Genomic DNA, 19,315 nt, shown 5'->3' with positions numbered 1-19,315 from the left:
TGTTCCAATCCAGCAATTTGTTTCATCCCCTAGGATCTTTTGGGATAAGTATTTTAGACTCCAGGCCAAACTTTTAGATAGATAAAGTTAGTTCAGATGTATCCTAGCAAATAAAAAATGCACCTGTTGATCATCTAGATCTAGAGAAACCTTGCACATTAGAATATATCAACAAGACAGATCACTAACGTTTATCTCTCTGCACCACACAACTGGAATACACAGAAAAGATGATTATGACAGCATGGCAAAGGCCATAATGGTGTGAAAATGGGATAATCACCTTTCATACAAGAAACAAAACCATGATTTAATTATGCAGCCATATCCAACACAAACCATTACATATTTATCCTATGAAACCACATGACCCACTTGCTATACATGCTTGCATTCCAAACATCTAAGTAGATCAAAGAACCCTCAAGAATTAAAAAACGTATATTTGATCTTCCTGGAAAACACTTTCCCTCCCTCCCAGATTGTGAAATTTCTCACTCCAAATTACATCTAAGGCAACAAAAGAAGGCACCATGTTGGGAGGCACCATGTTCATTTCCCTCCTATTAAAATAGACTGTATTTGCACAGGTCATATAAAGTGATACCCCCCCCACCCCCGCCCCACTAGAGTTTTCTGTTTACACAGTGAATGTTCTCTTGGGAGAAAGGGAGAGTGGGGTGGAAATGCTTTCTGCACTGAAGAAACCTCCGTACCTGGGCTAACATGATGTCTGAGCCTGCCACGCTGAGTGAAAAAGGGCTCCGAGGCACGTTTCACCATAACTCCTGCACATGAAAGGAGGGAAAAGTGCTCTTTCCCAGCTCAGACTCCCTGTAAACCTTCCCTGGCAAAGATCATTTATCTATAATGCTCATAAAATACATGCAGAGGCAAATATTTTGCCTTTGGAAGGATTGTATTTTCCCAAAATATGTGCTTGAAAATAAGTAGAAAGGGGCACACCCTGACTAAGATCTTTGCTTCCAACATCCAGTCTCATAAGCAGAACACGATGCTATACTATGACTGCAGTCGGTCTGCTTTTCAGGCACAAAGCATAAACATTTCCAGCAAATGTTCTTAAAGATAAGTTTGTTTGCCAAGTAGTGCTGCTTTTGACCTGAGTAACAGTTGTGAGAAACCATTTTGTTTACATGGGGAAACTAATGAATAGACTTTCCAATCACTTGTCACATACCAGCTATTACACCCGTTAACCATGGTGTTTATTGCAGGCAAAAGGAGAAATTTTTCTGGAAGCCATCATTAAAATATTTTTTTCCCTTGGGCTGCATACTGCCATGTATTTTTCAGACATCTAATAAAAATAAGAGGAACATACATTTTAAGAAGCTTTTTTTAAAAAAGGAATGCCTAAGAACTGTCAGAAATATCATTAAAAATGACACTTAAAAGGATTGTGAGTACAACTACTGCAACGTGTTTTATCTTGAAATGTTAAAGCAAAACACATGCTGAAGTCAAAGGGAATTTTGTCTGGAGAAAGACCATGACGGAAAACTGAGCAGAGGTTTCAGGGTTTAAGTTACTAGGCAATTCTGGACAGGCAAGTCTCAGGTATAGTGAATGAGATCACTCCCAGTTATGATAAAACCTCATAGTGGTATAAGGACGAAAACTATATGGCCTTGGGTGCCTCACTAGCAACTTCCCAGGTTTCCAAGCTGTGTCCCCAGCTTGTACAGTCTCTCCATTTAAAAATAAATTATCGCTACCGTAGCACTGATCTGAGGACCACAGGCTGAGGAGAGGACAGTCTAGGTCATAAAGAACAGTGCTGATGATAGACTCTTTTAAGATATTTGACTTGTCACTGTATTTTTGACTAAGAAACTAGAACCATACAAAACTGACATGTCGCACATTAAAAGAATTAAAACCCATATAGGATACAGATCTCGCAGGGTAAACAGGAGACACACCCTCATGCTGCTGATTTTCTGCTGGAGATCCTTAAATGCAAGTTTTGTCCCTCTGTTAATTGAGATATTTATCAATTGCTTGGGAGAAGATAATCATGGATAATAATATTTGCAGGTGATAAAGGTGATGGGTGAGCAATAAATGATATATGTCACTGGTTGAATGAAATATGGATGGCTTGGTCTGCTGACTACAAGTGAATATGATGGCTGGGGTTCCTCTTGGCTAACTTTAGACATCTGCATCTGAGCAAACCATGCATATTCCTTTTATAGTAAATGGAGAGAAATAAGCATCTGACCTGTTTTAAACATCTAGGAGTGCCTATTTTTCGCAAGTGATTACAGAAGAAATCTAGACATGTTATAGATCTCTTATGGTTAGGTAAGTTGAACCCGTCCTTCCTATATATCTTAATACAGAGAAATACTGACTAATTTGCATTTCTAACTAGGATACAAGAATGCAGGCCTTATTTAAAGGAAAGGCAGTGTCTTGGAAAGAACCCAGTCAGAAAAGAAACTGGTTGTCCTGAAGGATAACCATCTGCGGATGAGCTCCTGTACACTGCTATGAGAATCCATAGATGAGTATGCAGGCAAATCTGCACCAGAAGTGGGACAAATAAGGAAACTTTGTATTTGACACTGTGCAACCACTGCAGGAATACTGGGTCCAGTTCACAATTTATTAGAGAAACTGATAGTCTGGGGAGAGTTCAGAGAACAGGGCTCTGGCTAGTTAAGAGACTGATAAACTTGTAAAGACTCATAAACCAAGGAGACATCTGTGGGATGACTCGATGACAGGCAGTTATTTTGTACTTACGACCAAAGATAAGTGCAGGAAAATGGAGAATGGGGTCTGATGACTGGAAGTTCAAGCTGCAGAAATTAAGTCTAGAAATACTTTAAAGATATTTTACAGTGAAAACAATTAACCACTGGAACAACTTACTAGTTAATGACATTGGTCTTCATTCACTAGCAATTTTTAAATCAAAACTGAATATTTTAAATGGCCTAATTGAATAAAAAGTCATGTACATGTGTCCAAAGTGTTGTATAGTGTTGTTCAGAAGCATCAAACTAAATGATGACAATGGTCTCTCTTGGCTTCGTAATACATAAATCAAAGCAAAATTTTAGGTTAAAACTATATAGTTCAGTAAAATGAAATACAAGGATATCCAAGCAAGCACAAGTATCAGCCGTGAGCAGCGGCGTGGTTTATTCTGGACAGAGCATTGGAATAAAACTAACTATATGCTTCTGATATCGAGCTCATTCATTAAGCACAACATTGTGTTATATCGGACCTGATTTGCAGCCAGGACTCATTGGAAGGATATATTTTCCAGATCTAGTAATAGATAGCAAGCAGGCAAACCAAAAAGGCAAAAAGGGAGAGGGACAAAGTAGTTTCTGCAATGATAAAATGCATATTGAGTGCATGTATTGGAGAATGGAGCAAGGGTAACTCAAAGCAGCTTAACTGAAGTCAATAGTACTTCCACCAAAGGTCTGGCTCACAGTGGAACCTTGTACTAAATCCAATTCAAAATAAGTGAAATGGTCTTAGATATTGCACACATAAAAGAAGAAAAAGCTTTAGGCATAATACAGCCATGGACTGCAACAATAAAAAAGATTGTTCCATCACCAGAGTGTCTTGCAAATTTGTTTCTCACAATTTTGTGTCCTGTATGTCTTACAACTTATCCCTTCTCTATCACAATCAATCTACCCTCCACCCACGGTCTTCTGAAAGACTTCTAATAATACTCCCATATCCCCCATGTTGTTGTGGCCCATCACAACAAAATCCTCTGTTTTAGCTGTTTCTCGTTTGTCAACCACCAGAGCACAGAGGAGGAGAGTGCCCTGGTGAGCCAGGAGCAATGTGTGCACTCATTATCCAGAGGCTGCCTCTTTGCTTCTGTTTGGCTCTCCGGGAACAAACTGAGAGCCAGGTAGGAGAGCTAATAGGCTATACCTATCTTAATAGAATTAATGGGCTTATATGTACTCTCTGACCATGGAGGCACAGCTTACTCTACACGGCTAAACTCCAAAATAACATGGTCTCATGTGGGTTGCCTGCAGGGAGTGATCCCAGGCTCACGCTGTTAGCCAAGAGGTGTCTGGGAACTGTTAGAAGAGTGCTAGGTGGCACGGAGCAAAATGATGCCAGGACCATGCTAACAGTTTCACAGGACAGGTGGCCCTGTTCCAGGGTCCAGGCCTGTGCTAGTTTAGTAGTACAGACATATCCCAGCGGTCTCTCCCTTCCTCTACTACTGATTTTCTTTAGAAATGTAATATCCTCTCTCAAATGGGACTGATTCTTACCAATGTACTCAAAAGTTATTGGCAAGGAGCATCAGGCAGTCAGCATGATCAAAGAGCCTTAATGCTTTAGAAAAACAAACTAAAAATAAACAAAGCCTAGAATCATAAGTTAGACTTTATACCACTTTCCAGCTAAGAAGGTACTTGATCCAGGAGAATTAAGTGAAATATGGACTATGCTATGCTGCAAAAGTCACCTCTCTTCAGACACATGCTATCTCTCCAACTAACCACAAAATCAGAAGTCAATTTATTCCTTTCCTAGTTGTGTGGCAGCCAGCTTCATGGTGAGAGGAAGATCATGCTGAGAGGAAGAACAAACCCAACAATAACAAACTGAAATATTCCTCAAAGTTTAGGGTGCAAAGGCTTCACAGTTAGTAGAGTATGATCAGTTAAATCTATCTTGCAATAATAAACAATGACTGTAGTTGTATAAAATGAGTTTATTTTAAAACGGACATTCAAAGGCATATAATTTCCACTCAGTTTATGTTTTCACTATCTGTTTTTTATTCCTGACATTGTGGCCATTATAAACTATGCAGGACATCTGATCTTGATATTCCAAAGTATCTGACATTAGTGATGAGCAAAGTCCAGGGAGTTTGTGAATTTGTACCTCAAAGACTGGTTTCCCTAGAACATCCAGGCTATCTTAATCAGACTGATGGTCAGTGGATGAGTTTCCATACAGCAAAGAAACACCACCAGCACCAGCAGCCTTCATGGCATCCTCGGGTGAAGTAAAGGAATTAGTAAATGGTGAAGGAAAACTTATTACTTATTCAAGTCAGAGTTGAAGCAATTTGGCTGGATAATTAGTGATTTCCTTGCCCATGGTACACTAGTTGGGTGAACAAGACCTGATGGCCTGGACAGTTTACTCTTTTCCATGGCCCCTCAGTTCAGCACATGAAAAATACTGAGACTGTCCAAAGGCAAAAATTGCTTTCTTACCACAAGGGTTGTATTGTCAATGTTGCCTGTTGCAATGATATTTTGAGGCAGAAGATTTACTTATTTAGGGCCTGATCAAAACCATATTGACTACTGTTAGATCAGGAGCCTAAAAGCATTACAATTAAAGAGGAAATTATAAGAATTACAAATTTTATGTATATGTTTGCTTTCAAAAATAGCGGCTTTTATGTGGTCACTTCTCCTGGGTTCATATGCAGTTAACTGCTTTGCCTAAAAGTTAAAATAAGCTTTTTAGGACTGGTATATCTAATAAACTTCATATTAGTTATCAGAATGTTGCAAAAATCATGGTTTTGATTTTTAGGTTTTTTTTTCTTTTTCTCTGATTTCAGGCTGTGGAACATTTACTTTTCTGTCATCTGCAATTGCTGCCATAAGTGGACTTCTGATGGGTTACGAGTTGGGACTTATCTCTGGAGCTCTTCTTCAGATGAGCAGCATACTAGCGCTCTCTTGCAAAGAACAGGAAATAGTTGTAAGTTCCCTTCTTTTTGGGGCCTTATTTGCATCCCTTACTGGTGGATTCCTGATAGACCGATTTGGAAGGAGATTTGCTATTATTATTGCATCTTCTTTACTTGTTTTGGGGAGTCTGATCTTACTGCCCTATGAATCATATGGAATGCTTATTGTGGGACGGATTGCCATAGGTATATCCATATCATTATCATCAATTGCTACATGTGTATATATTGCTGAGATCGCCCCACAGCACAGAAGAGGCTTCCTTGTGTCTTTAAATGAACTCATGATTGTGATAGGCATTCTTTTTGCCTATATTTCAAATTATGCATTTGCCAGTGTGTCGCATGGCTGGAAGTATATGTTTGGCCTTGTGATTCCATTAGGTGCCTTGCAAGCTATTGCCATGTATTTTCTTCCTCCAAGTCCTCGGTTTCTTGTTATGAAAAATAATGATGAAGCCGCAAGAAAAGTACTGGAGAGGCTACGGGAAACTTCAGATGCTACCAAAGAACTTACTGTGATCAAGTCTTCCTTGAAAGATGAACACCAGTATAGTTTCTTGGACCTGTTTCATTCAAAAAACAACATGAGGGCCCGAATGTTGGTAGGACTTACTCTAGTCTTTTTTGTGCAAACAACGGGACAACCCAACATTTTGTTTTATGCATCTACTGTTTTGAAGTCAGTTGGGTTCCAAAGCAATGAAGCTGCTAGCTTGGCTTCTACTGGAGTTGGAGTGGTTAAAGTGGTCAGCACAGTCCCAGCCACAGTTTTTGTGGATCAAGTTGGAAGCAAAACATTTCTGTGCATTGGCTCTTCTGTTATGGCAGTATCACTGGTCACCATGGGGTTAGTGAACCGTAACATACATGTGAATTTCACCAATGTCTGTAAAAGCCAGTCTCTGGAGGATTCCTTTCTTCATAGACCAGGAAACCTGAGCAGTCTCACCAATGATAGTCTCAAGGACCTCTTTGCTAGTATGGCTTCACAGGAAAGAATATCATTCAACACACAGAGAAAACCTGACATTGCCGGGACAGGAGAACAGAACAGAACTGCTYTGGCAGGGGGCAAAAGCACTACAGGGTCTCACACAGAAAGTGAGGAAGTTCCCGTTGTCCTGAAATGGCTCTCACTGGCCAGCCTGCTTGCTTATGTTGCTGCATTTTCCATAGGTCTTGGACCAAGTAAGTGTTTCTTTTTTTTTTCATGTTTTCATAACTCTTTGTAATGATTTATTTACAAGTGAATTACATGCTGGTATGAGATGCCCAGCTTGGTATCAGGTAATTCTCAATCCAGGCAAAGCAGTGTTTTCCACTAATATGTACTGGTCTTGTTACAGAAAAGCCTGGCGTGTACTGTTTAGGAAGAGGTCCTGTCCATTGAGGTCAATGTCCTCATCCTCCTTGAAACCTTTCACCTTCAGTGAAATTAAGAACCAATGTGAGCTTTGTACAGCAGAATTATGGGTCCTCAAGCTCTCTTTTCTCTTCATATTCTATTGTGCCATTATATTAGAAAGGTTAAGATGTAGGCATTTGCTGTTGCTGGCTCATAAACCCAAGGTAATGATGAGCTCTAGACCTCTGTATGGTATGGCACCCTCAACTCCATGAAATGTCAGCATGTCTGTGTTCAGTTGAGGATCCAGGCCTCTGACCATATATAATAGTCTTCAGATAGAGCTAAGAAATTCAAGACATAGTTTATGAACAAACTTTAGTATCATTGCTACTACCGATACTGAACAGTACAAATGGCAGAATACAAACAGAGTCACTGTACAATCAAAGAGGCACTATTCCAGCTACCATACTTCTGCAGGATCCCCACTCTCTCCAGAGGAGAACATTTCTGACATTCCCAGGCAATAGGAATCAAATCTTTTCCTTCCTTTTTGTTTGCTCTGGGTTTTTTTGTTTGTTTGTTATTAATGACACTTGCATGATTTTTCACCTTCAAAGGGTTGATTTTTTTAAGCCACGTTGCAAAAGACACGTGCACGGAGTCCATTATTTATTAACAGACTTAATGTGCTTTTGTGCCCTGACTCAATCTTGCCTTGCAAACACACTGTACTCCTGCTGCTGTATAATGATAAAAAGCTTGTCACAAGAGTAAAACCCAACAATCGCACTAACAGCAACTCCCCAGCAGTATTTATTTATTTTAAACATTACTCACTGGGAGAGCTGTGTGAGATAAACATTCATTGCCAGGGCAGCAAGTTTGACAATGTTATTGCAGCATTATTCCCTTCCTTGCAAACCTTCCTGGGTCTGGAATCTGCTCTAAGTGACATAGCTGCAAAACCAGGGGTGCACCTGTGAAAATAGTATGTTACTTGAGCTTTTACCTGGGTGTTTCAGGGGCACATGTTCAGGCTTGCACTCCTGTTGAGAGCTGCTTTCCTGCTGACGTGACTATAAATAAGTTCCTTGTCATTTGGGGTGGCGTGATATGATGCCAATGATAATGATGTCCACTTCTTTGTGGGCTACAGAAACTGAGGTGCCTTTGCCATGTTAATCTGACAAGTCTTTAGACTCCCATGCTTGCTTTCTGACCTCTTTCTTGACAGAGAGCACAGATGCTCTAGATGAGCAAATGGGAGGCAACAGACACCATCTCAGCTCCAGCATGCTGAAACCATTGATGATACAGCCACGGTGAGGGAGTAAAGTGGATTTAAACTGATGGATGCATCTGTGTAGCAAGTTAAGGCCAAGTTCTCCAAGAGAGCAACAGATGCCTCAAAGTGCAGATAAGCACTTGCAAGATACTTCCATACCTTTAAAAATTCAGTGTTCAGTTAAAACTGACAATGTATAGAAAATGTAACGAATTTCTGGAATCTGCAAAGGATCTATTGTAATTGCATAGTCTAGGTTGGACAGGGAGGTTATGGTTTGTGTTTCATATCTAGCCTTCAACATTTTCTGCTTGGAGTCCAAAGCCTTGAATGTATTTTAAAAGCCTAGATTTCTTATCCTTAGTGTGCCTTTCTTATTGTAAAGAATAAACCAAATCCTTTCAGTTATATGAAATAAACAGTTTGTACATGTTTATTTTATTAATCTTCTAAAGCCGGTCTGTGGTCTGGAGCAGACCACTGGCCACTGTCTGTTCTGCAAAGGGAACAAGGCATCAAGGCTGCAGCATAGACTCCAGCACTGTCTGGCTGGTTCAGCCAGACGATGCCCTGGGAGCCTGGGGACAGAAGCACTATAATCCCACCAGCACCACTATATTTTCAATGCAAATGCCTCAGACTCTGCATTACGTTGGCCTGCTCTGCTGACTGAGGTGGAGGAGATACTGGGGATGCATCTGTTCATAATCTATAGACCAAAGCAGACTATTTTGGACACAGAGCAGAAAGTTTCTCGCTCTTTCCCCCTCCTCACTAGGCCATTTCTGTAAGAAATTCAGCTGCTTTATTTTGAATCCATGCTACATTACGGTAGGTGGGGATAAAGGAGAACGTATGTAAGCACCATTAGAAAAATGGCACACTCTTCATAGGGCAGATCATGCAACCTAGGCTCCATCATATTTTTTAATTACTTTTTCCTTGTATTTTCCTTCTTTTTTTGGGATAGTTGAAGAGCTAGTTACAGACCAGACTTGCACAGCAGACCTTTGTAAATGTCAAATTTTTCCATGGTTTCTCCTTTGTTCTCAAATTTTTTGAAATAACTGGATTTTTTAGTGGACTGAACATACACTAAATATATTTATTTTCATTTATCAAAGCACTCAGGCACCACAGTGATGAGCCCTCAATAAAAATAGACAGTGAGAGATAAAAGCCATTTTTGCATTATAAAAGAACTCACAGACTAGCAAGCATCTGCTTAATCTCTTTTTTTGATTCTAGGGTGTCCTATAGTTATATCATCAGCCCTTAGGCAAGATAAGAGGAGTATTTCTGCTGCTCTGTTTTGAATTAATTATGTTTAATGAAATGCAATCCAACTGCTTGTTCACGCTCAATTGCACACAATTATTAGGATGCTTTATAGGTGCAACAAGTCGGTGTTGCATCACGCCACAGAACAGCACAGACTGTCTCCCCAGGGGTGTTTACAAAGGCATTTCAATGCAGTTATTACTTGACACCCATCTTTGACCTGAGTTACCTTTGTCTGTATCTCAGAAAGGTCAAATGAGGATGAACTGCTCTCAGCAGGGAAAGATACTTGCAAAGCCCATAAGAAATATCAATTTGGCTGCAACGTGAAGGGTGAGGAGTGTGAGGGGGACTCTTGACTGATTTCGGAGAATGTCTGCAAGGAGATGCAGTCTCCCGCGGTCAGGCATACGAACTGGCTATATACAGAGAGAGGGACATGGGCAATCTGAGCCTCACAGGAACGATGTGTGCCTTGGACAGGGTGCAGTGAGCGCAGGCTAATAACATGAGTGCAGTGCAGAGGTAGATCACCAGTTCATCACCAAAGCTAAAAGCTAAGTGTGACCCTGGAAATGAATTAAACACGAAGAAAACACAGAAATTCCTCTAGTCCAGCCGGGCCTACATATGACCATTTACCAAATGACACAGAATTCACTGAAATAGTTGCAGAGCAGCTCATTTGTGAGATGTTATGATCAAACCATTTGGAGAAGCAAAATATAGCAGTCCTTTCTTATAAAGAAATATCACCTCCTTCACTGGTCACCACCATTTGCTGCAACATACAGAGATTTAGGAAATATAGGAAAGCCAGACTTCTGGAGACTTATTTTCCAAAACAAGGCTGTAAATGTGGAACTCTTCGAGCTGGATGTAGCAAGTGCAAGACGGATCTCCAGGTAAAAAGTTGAGGGCACCTTCAGCCTGCCTGAAACAGTGTGGGTGCCCAAAACCCTGGTGCTTTCCTCACCCACCACCCACCTGACAAATAAAAAACAGTTCTGGTTTGGGATGGCACCTGCTTACCAAAGACCTGATTCTCTGCCCTGATCTGCTACTTTTGCACCATTAAAGATCAAAGTCTAAATTACACATAGTTTTGGGCACCTTTCCTACATGTTTTCCTATATATTCCCTGAATGAGGAGGTCTTTGAAAACATAACCTCACACCTTTGACACAGAGTTATCTCAGCAAGGCCTCAATGAAAGAGAGACTGTAGCACCATGAACATCAATACAGAAACACAGTGTGGTCTGGAGTTAATCCTCTCCATCTGACAAAGTCAGAGTGGCTCCAACAAGTCCTGGGCAGAGAAGCAAGTTATGTTAGCTCAGTGTGAACCCAACAGAGCACCTGTTTCGCAGGTCTGAATTTGTTGTAACAAGTATAAAGCAACTGAGCCAAACAGGACTTAGACATTACCTGGGGAGCTCTGCATGCAGTTCAGGGAAGGAGAAGATCCATGCATATCACAGGGCTGTTTTGCTGTGGAGTGTGGAATGCTTTTGTGGAGAGGTGGATGCTGACTGTCTGCATTTGGGTTGTGTGTATGGCACTGGTGCCTTGCTCAGAAGAGCTCCTCCTCCTATGTCAGTTCTTAATGTGTTTCTGTATAACTGCAAAGGCTGTTAAGCAGGTGGTCAATGCACTTCAGGATAATCTTCTGCTGGTGCAAATTGCATCMGCTCACTGCAGTTCATGCTGAGGATGTGGATGCAAATCAATGCAAGAACCTACAAGTGGGACTGAGGGGCATTTTCAGGCACCTGCATGGGTCTTCCTCAAAACCACTTAGGTGCATAAAGTCCATAGGTATTTATTCTTTTGCCAAGCCAGGACATAAAATGTCACCAGAACGTGTCCCAGAACAGCTGCCAGCTTTGTGCCACTCTCCTGAGCCAAAGGCTGAAATCTCAGAGCTCTTCTGAAGGCCATTGCAGGCTCCTCTTCCAGGGAAAAAGCTGCAGGAATGCCCTGCATCCTGAGTGCTGGGAGCCACCCAGCACACACACAGCTAAGGCCACAATGCACCAGGACAGATCCGTGTCTGCATGGGAGAAGACTGTCTTCTAGATCTTGATACTTGACAGGAAAACACCACATATACCCACCCAGATAAATATAAAATGTAAAAAAACGTTTTTCACATTTTTGTGGTGAACAAATAAATGCATAACAGGGTCTTGGAGGGGGGGATTTAGAACTTACTGCAAACCCTTCTTTTCCAAGTAGCCTTTCTAATTTCAGTCCCATTGAAGCACAGCTCCTGTAAGTAGGTGCTTGTAGGATTGGCAGTACTTTGTTATTGATTAAAACCTGTTAAATGCTGGTATACAGTGGAATAGTCAACCCATAGGAGTTGTCTCAGTTTGGAATATTGTGTGCTTTGTTGCCATCTGGTAGCCTCAGCTGTCAGATGTGTATTTCAGATTGGAAAACTACATAAATATTGCATGCCAATCACTCCATTCACTGCAGTCTTTCCTGTTAACTTCTGAAGTTGAGACCATTAGCCCGTAAGCTGAGAGTACCACACTGAGTGAGATCACCTTGCCGTGTGCCCAGAGCACAGGCGAGGAGGCTGGAGCTATGGAATTCGGATCCGTGGCGGATGTGAAGCGTGTCTCGGAGCTGTGTATGGGGGGCGAGGAATCCTTTCAGTCTATGCAGGACATCACGATCAGGTCTCATGCCAGATCCAGCAGGGCACAGACCCCCTGTGAGGTGAGGGGGAGTTTTGTGAGCAGCAGCAGGAGGGCAGCATGGTTTAACTCCAGTGTGTCTCACCACAGGATCCTCAGCTGTTGATTCAGAGTAACCTCAGATTGAAGTTTCTCTTGTGTTTGGGAAGCCTTAACATGGCCCTGCTGCTGTCTTCTGTGTGTCCAAATGCAGGGGCACATAAAACTATCTGGCTGAAGTTAGCAAGCAGTTTCAAAAGTATTAGGGCATGCACAAGACAGGCGGACATATCCCCACCTGCAACCACACAGTTAAACAAATAAGCAGGTTGTGATCACAAAAGTCACTTTCTTCACTCGGAAACCCAGTCTCACAAATGAGCTTACCAAAGGGGAATGACTTCCCTTCAGAATTACATTTTGTTGAGGACTTTTTTTTAATTCCCACAAGGTGTCTGCTCTCCATTCAGTTTTAAACTGGATGTTTGAATCCCCAGTTTGAGGACCCGTATGATGTTAGGACAGGGCAGACTGGCAGGCTGCAAAACCAGCCTTGGGTTACTAGTTTCACACTGCCAAGGTTCCTCCCACGTGCGGAAACTAGGATTCTGGCTTCATGTCTCCAGACAAGGATGATAGTGACCTGGCCAGAGTCCCCCCGTCATGACTTTGTAATGACATGCATTACCATGCTTTCAGGCAAGCCCTGGTGCAATGCACCATCTCACTCCAGTGAGAGCAATCCGTGTGGGGTGGGAGCCCTGTGAGAAGCAAAACCCAAATGGGGAAGTGAGTAAAGACAAGCCCCTACCTAGGACAAATCTGAGTAAAGATATGGAAATTTTTACTGATGAAACTTGAGTTTAGGATGATAGATGCCTGTTTCTAGTTTAAACCTGGGCATATTTGCCATACTGAATATAGCTGAGTTAAATTTAGATTGGCTTGAATGGATGCTTTAAAACTGAGCTAATTTACATCTAAAATGGAACAGATGTTTCAACATGTTTGGACATTTACCTAATGTGAGAGCCAGATTCCTTTGACACCAAAAAAGGGAAATTGTGGGAGTAGGGATGATCAGGAAGCTAATTTAGGTTGTGTGATGGCATTTCCATGTGAAACCCACCTGTTTTGTCTGAATTTTATTGTGAATTATTGAAGTTATTTCAACACAAAGTTTTATAGCCATATATTTGGGGCAGTAGAGAAGATGGAAGAAGAATCATGTTCAAAATGAAAGTTCAATGGTTCTCATGAAAAGTGAAATCTATGAACGTGGTGAAGGAGATAAGTCCCTCATTTAATCCATCAGTCTCCTTCTTATGAAATCTCATGTCATCTACACATGTATGTATTTAAGTATTTTATTGGGTTATGCAAGCCAAAACCCAGACTTCTAACATTCTCCTGAAGTCCATAGAATTACATTGGAGACAAATTTAGTCCACTGGACTTTGCTTCTGTGATTTCTATGTTATTTGACTACCTGAGTTAAAGCATGATTCATTAGCATGGTTAAATGGACAAGTCTTTCTGTGCATTTCAGGGGTATATTCTCCTCAGTCATTAAATGCACCTGTAACAAAAAATAGAACAGCCGGTTTCACATATGACACTGAACAGCCCAGGGATCACAGAGGTCATATCTTATGCCACCCTTATGATCCAGATTGCATAGAATTGTTTTTTCTCTGTAACAAACTGCTCTTGGATGTATTCTTGGCCACCAAATGCCCTACTAGAAACTGGAAAATATTGTGGGAAAGAGAACTGTTAATATGGAAATTCTATTTCAGAAAATGCCAACAACCCTCAGCAGATTTAGTGGGTTGTTCCTATGTTTTGGAATATTGTAAGCCATATGGACTTCTACTAACTTGGAAAACACTGGTAGAAGATAGGAGCATCTAGAATTCATATCAGTATCTTTGACATTAGAGCAATATTTCAGGCTTTTACAAATCTTGTGGTTATTGTATTAATTTGTAGTGCATATACATTTGATGTTAACAGGCATTCATGCTTAGCATTGCTTTGTATGATGTTTGTTTGCAATATTTTATTTCTGAGCTTCTACATTTTGCAGAGCGCCTAGGGTCTGGCCTTAAATTTCACAGAAATGAGCAGCGTCAATTTTACATTGTTTTGTGGTTTCCTTTGAACAAGATAGTGGTGGTGGGGGGATTAAATCAAGTGATCAAAAATAAACAAGTGCTTAAATGTTTTGCTGGATCTGATCCAGAATAATAAACCTGGAAGATGTGTATGTTTCACTAAGGATCAGTACAGAAAGTCCTATTTTAAATAATTTTAAAATGATCTTGGATTTTTTATTTTAAGACAAGATTCCTAGAACAGTTCATCTGTCCTGAATCATCTTTTAATGCACGCATACATGCAGTTTGGAAATGACACTCCTAGGGTTTATCCAGTGTGTTATTCCTGTGCTATTCAAATGGTGCCTCATATGGCCTTTATTTCACATTGCGTCTGTACCAAGCTGTGGTAGAAAGACAAGGCATGCCAAAATGAAAAATAAAGCTTAGATTGTGAATTGCTCACTCTTTCTATTGCCTTGCCCCAGTCAATGTTTATCTGAAGGCCCTTGTTAACACGTAAGTACACCAGGAATCAGTTTGCCTTTTCACACAATGATTGACAGAAGTGAAAGCCAGTTTAAGATATTTTGGGACAGTCAGATGCTGAATTATAGGATTTCAGATTGCAGGAGATGTTATTTAAATTACCAGCAAGATAGGTTAATCTTACTTAACTTGATAGAACCTGTGAGTTTGGGAGGGTTTTTTAAGTGTGAAAAATGTCGTAATAAGGAAAAAATATTCCTCAATAATGAGACATGTTAATGTGATTAAGAGTTTCTATTTAATTAGTTAAGGGCTCCATTCTGCAAGGAGCAGAGTAGCCTTGTTTAACCCAAAGACTGTGTATACTGAAGTGCACAATGAAATCTGGGAAGTCATTTTCACTGACTTCTGTGTTCCTGTTCGTAAGTTTACTTTTAAGTACATGGGTGATGAAATGTCTTTGTAGGTCAGGCCAAGTGCTTTGCCTTCTGAAAGGCAGAGCCCTCAGTACTATGAAAAGAGGGAGTGTATAGTGAGAGGCACCCTCATGCCCCAGACCATATTGCTATGTCACCCTGGTGCCAGCAGTTCTGCCAACGGTTGCTGAGCACAAAACTTGGCCGTGAGAGAACACACTTGAAACGGTAGAAGACTGTCTGCCTTTTGGCATACTATACTGGACTTAAACAGCAATTTAATTCAATATTTTGATCTTGGTGCTCTGAATTATATAAATAAGTCTCTACTATTTTTTGTATTTTAATAAACCTATTGACACAAAGGTACTGCTTGACTTAAGAGGAATGACTCCTGTGCTTAAATTTAGGCATAGCTTTAAAGTAACTGGTTGACTCTGGTTAGTTAATAGCTGCTGGCCAAAACAAAGCATTTTAATCCCAGATCCACTTTATAAAAAGTCTACATAATGAATATTATTGTGATGCTAACTAGTAATTGAACCTAACAATTTGTTTTTGTTCCACAGGGACACTATCTTTGGTAGACCCATGCACTATCAAATGAATCTAGCATACCATCTTGTATAACCTTTCATATGATAAACAAAGTTGGGTGTCATTCGTTAGCTAAATTTGCCCTTCTTACATTGTAGGTCAAGTGTTACATTTAAGCATTCAGTAAATAATGGTGTCCTTTGATAATCATATCAAAGATAAAGAAAGATTTTACACTGGTTTCCCTTGACCATGTTCTCGCAGAGATCATCATTGTGATGCTGAAATGTGTATATGTCAAGGATATAAGTTTATAGGGTATACGTCAAGCTTCACAAAATCCAGTTTCTTTAGGGAGCAAGGGAGGAAATCTTTTAGAGGCATTTTGCTCTTGGGCCAGCTTTGTGAAAAAGCTAGAACTGTTTAGTAGGACCTCAAATGCAAAGATGGTGTTTTATTTCACTTGTAAAGTTTATCAAACCAAAACATGTATTATATAGTTAAAAAAAAAAAAAAAAGGAGAGAGAGAGAGAGAGAGGGAGAGAGGGAGAGACATACCAGCAGGGTAAACATGTGAAATCATGTAACTTATTGGCACTGCTGAGGAAGATGCAAACCGGCAGCCAAAGCGCAGAGAGGATGGTCTAATAGATAAGCCACTGCATTAGAATTAGGACACTACTTTTTCCCTAGGCCACTGAGTTTCTGTGTCACAAATCTGTATTTTGCAAGAGCAAAGGCATAAATTGCCCCTGGTGGTTGTGTCCCAACAGCACACTTTTCTGTTGCACAGGTCCCTCAGGGCCTGACATTGCCCCTTGGATACTGGAAGAGCAGGTTCATTTATCCCACCCAGATGGGTAATTTCTCCTCTCCATACTTTTCAGGAGCGAAATATGTGGTAAACTGAACTAGTTCAACCACAACTTCCTCGTGAATTAGAGCCTCTGGCTTCTGTAGCCATTCCTCTGCAAATGTCTTAGAGGATTACACCAATGCACGCAGCATGGGGAACAAACAGGAAGAACTAGAGATCTGTGTGCGGTCGCAGGGCCATGATCTCATTGCCATTACAGAGACATGGTGGGATAGCTCGCATGGCTGGAGTGCTGTCATGGATGGCTATGTACTTTTTAGGAAAGACAGGCCAGGAAAGCGAGGTGGTGGAGTTGCTCTTTATGTGAGAGAGCAACTGGAATGTATGGAGCTGTGCCTAGGGGTGGATGAAGAGCGAGTCAAGAGCTTATGGGTAAGGATGAAAGGGCAGGCTAGCATGGGTGACACTGTTGTGGGTGTTTACTACAGGCCACCTGATCAGGATGAGGAAGTCGATGAGGCCTTCTACAGACAGCTGGAAGTAGCCTCACAATCACAGGCCCTGGTTCTCATGGGGGACTTCAACCACCCCGATATCTGCTGGAAAGACAACACAGCTAGGCACAAACAGTCCCGGAGGTTCCTGCAGAGCATTGGTGACAACTTCTTGACACAGGTGGTGGAGGAGCCAACAAGGAGAGGTGTGCTGCTGGACCTCGTACTAACAAACAAAGAAGGACTGGTGGAAGATGTGAAGGTCAGGGGCTGCCTTGGCTGCAGTGACCATGAGATGGTGGAGTTCAGGATCCTGCGAGGAGGAAGCAGGGCACCAAGTAGGATTGCAGCCCTGGAGTTTAGGAGAACAAACTTTGGCCTCTTCAGGGACCTACTTGGAGGAATCCCATGGGTGAGGGCCCTAGAAGGAAGGGGGATCCAAGAGAGCTGGTTAATATTCAAACATCACCTCCTCCAGGCTCAAGAGCGGTGCATCCCTATGAGTAGGAAGTCAAGCAAAGGAGGTAGGAGACCTGCATGGATGAGCAAGGAGCTCCTGGCAAAACTCAACCAGAAGAAGGAAGTATACAGAAAGTGGAAAGGGGGACAGGCCACTTGGGAGGAATACAGCAACGTTGTTAGAATATGCAGGGATGCGACGAGGAAGGCTAAGGCCCGTTTGGAATTAAATCTGGCTAGAGATGTCAAGGACAACAAGAAGGGCTTCTTCAAAGACATCAGTAGCAAGAGGAAGACTAGGGAAAATGTGGGGCCTTTGCTGAATGGGGTGGGTGCCCTGGTGACGAAGGATGCAGAGAAGGCAGAGTTACTGAATGCCTTCTTTGCTTCAGTCTTTACTGCTCAGGCCAGCCCTCAGGAACCCCAGACCCTGGAGGCAAGAGAGAAAGTCTGGAGAAAGGAAGACTTTCCCTTGGTGGAGGAGGAGTTGGTTAGAGAACATTTAAGCAAACTTGACACCCACAAATCCATGGGCCCBGATGGGATGCACCCACGAGTGCTGAGGGAGCTGGCAGATGTCATTGCTAAGCCACTCTCCATCATCTTTGAAAGGTCATGGAGAACAGGAGAGGTGCCTGAAGACTGGAAGAAAGCCAATGTCACCCCAGTCTTCAAAAAGGGCAAGAAGGAGGACCCAGGGAACTACAGGCCAGTCAGCCTCACCTGCATCCCTGGAAAGGTGATGGAGCAGCTCATCCTGGAGGCCATCTCCAAGCATGTGGAGGACAAGAAGGTGATGAGGAGTAGTCAGCATGGCTTCACCAAGGGGAAATCATGCCTAACCAATCTGATAGCCTTCTGTGATGGAATGACTGGCTGGGTAGATGAGGGGAGAGCAGTGGATGTTGTCTGCCTTGACTTCAGCAAGGCTTTTGACACTGTCTCCCATAACATCCTCATAGACAAGCTCAGGAAGTGTGGGCTAGATGAGTGGACAGTGAGGTGGATTGAGAAGTGGCTGAATGGCAGAGCTCAGAGAGTTGTGATCAGTGGCACAGAGTCTAGTTGGAGGCCTGTAGCTAGCGGTGTCCCCCAGGGGTCAGTACTGGGTCCAGTCTTGTTCAACTTCTTCATCAATGACCTGGATGAAGGGACAGAGTGCACCCTCAGCAAGTTTGCTGATGATCCCAAACTGGGAGGAGTGGCCGATACACCAGAGGGATGTGCTGCCATTCAGAGAGACCTGGACAGGCTGGAGAGGTGGGTGGAGAGGAACCTCATGAAGTTTAACAAAGGCAAGTGCAGGGTCCTGCACCTAGGGAGGAATAACCCCCGGCACCAGTACAGGTTGGGGGTTGACCTACTGGAAAGCAGCTCTGCCGAGAAGGACCTGGAAGTGCTGGTGGACACCAAGTTAAGCATGAGGCAGCAATGTGCCCTTGTGGCCAAGAAGGCCAATGGTATCCTGGGGTGCATCAGGAAGAGTGTTGCCAGCAGGTCGAGGGAGGTGATCCTCCCCCTCTACTCAGCCCTGGGGAGGCCMCATCTGGAGTACTGCGTCCAGTTCTGGGCTCCCCAGTACAAGAGGGATGTGGCACTACTGGAGCAAGTCCAGCGAAGGGCCACAAAGATGATTAGGGGACTGGAGC

At 42.2% G+C, this 19,315-nt stretch overlaps 1 protein-coding gene across 1 annotated transcript in view; it reads left to right on the top strand.

Moving 5' to 3' along the window:
• Positions 1 to 19,315, top strand: part of SLC2A12 (solute carrier family 2 member 12) — a 35,170-nt gene that overhangs the window by 1,742 nt on the left and 14,113 nt on the right. The window contains exon 2 of the mRNA XM_026074223.1: positions 5,615 to 6,937. Coding sequence (XP_025930008.1) covers positions 5,615 to 6,937 — 1,323 coding nt within the window. The remainder of the gene's footprint in view (positions 1 to 5,614; positions 6,938 to 19,315) is intronic.

Source organism: Apteryx rowi, unplaced genomic scaffold, assembly GCF_003343035.1.
Source record: "Apteryx rowi isolate R43461 unplaced genomic scaffold, aptRow1 scaffold_381, whole genome shotgun sequence".
Lineage (NCBI taxonomy): Eukaryota > Metazoa > Chordata > Aves > Apterygiformes > Apterygidae > Apteryx > Apteryx rowi.
This window is presented reverse-complemented; position numbering and strand designations above follow the sequence as displayed.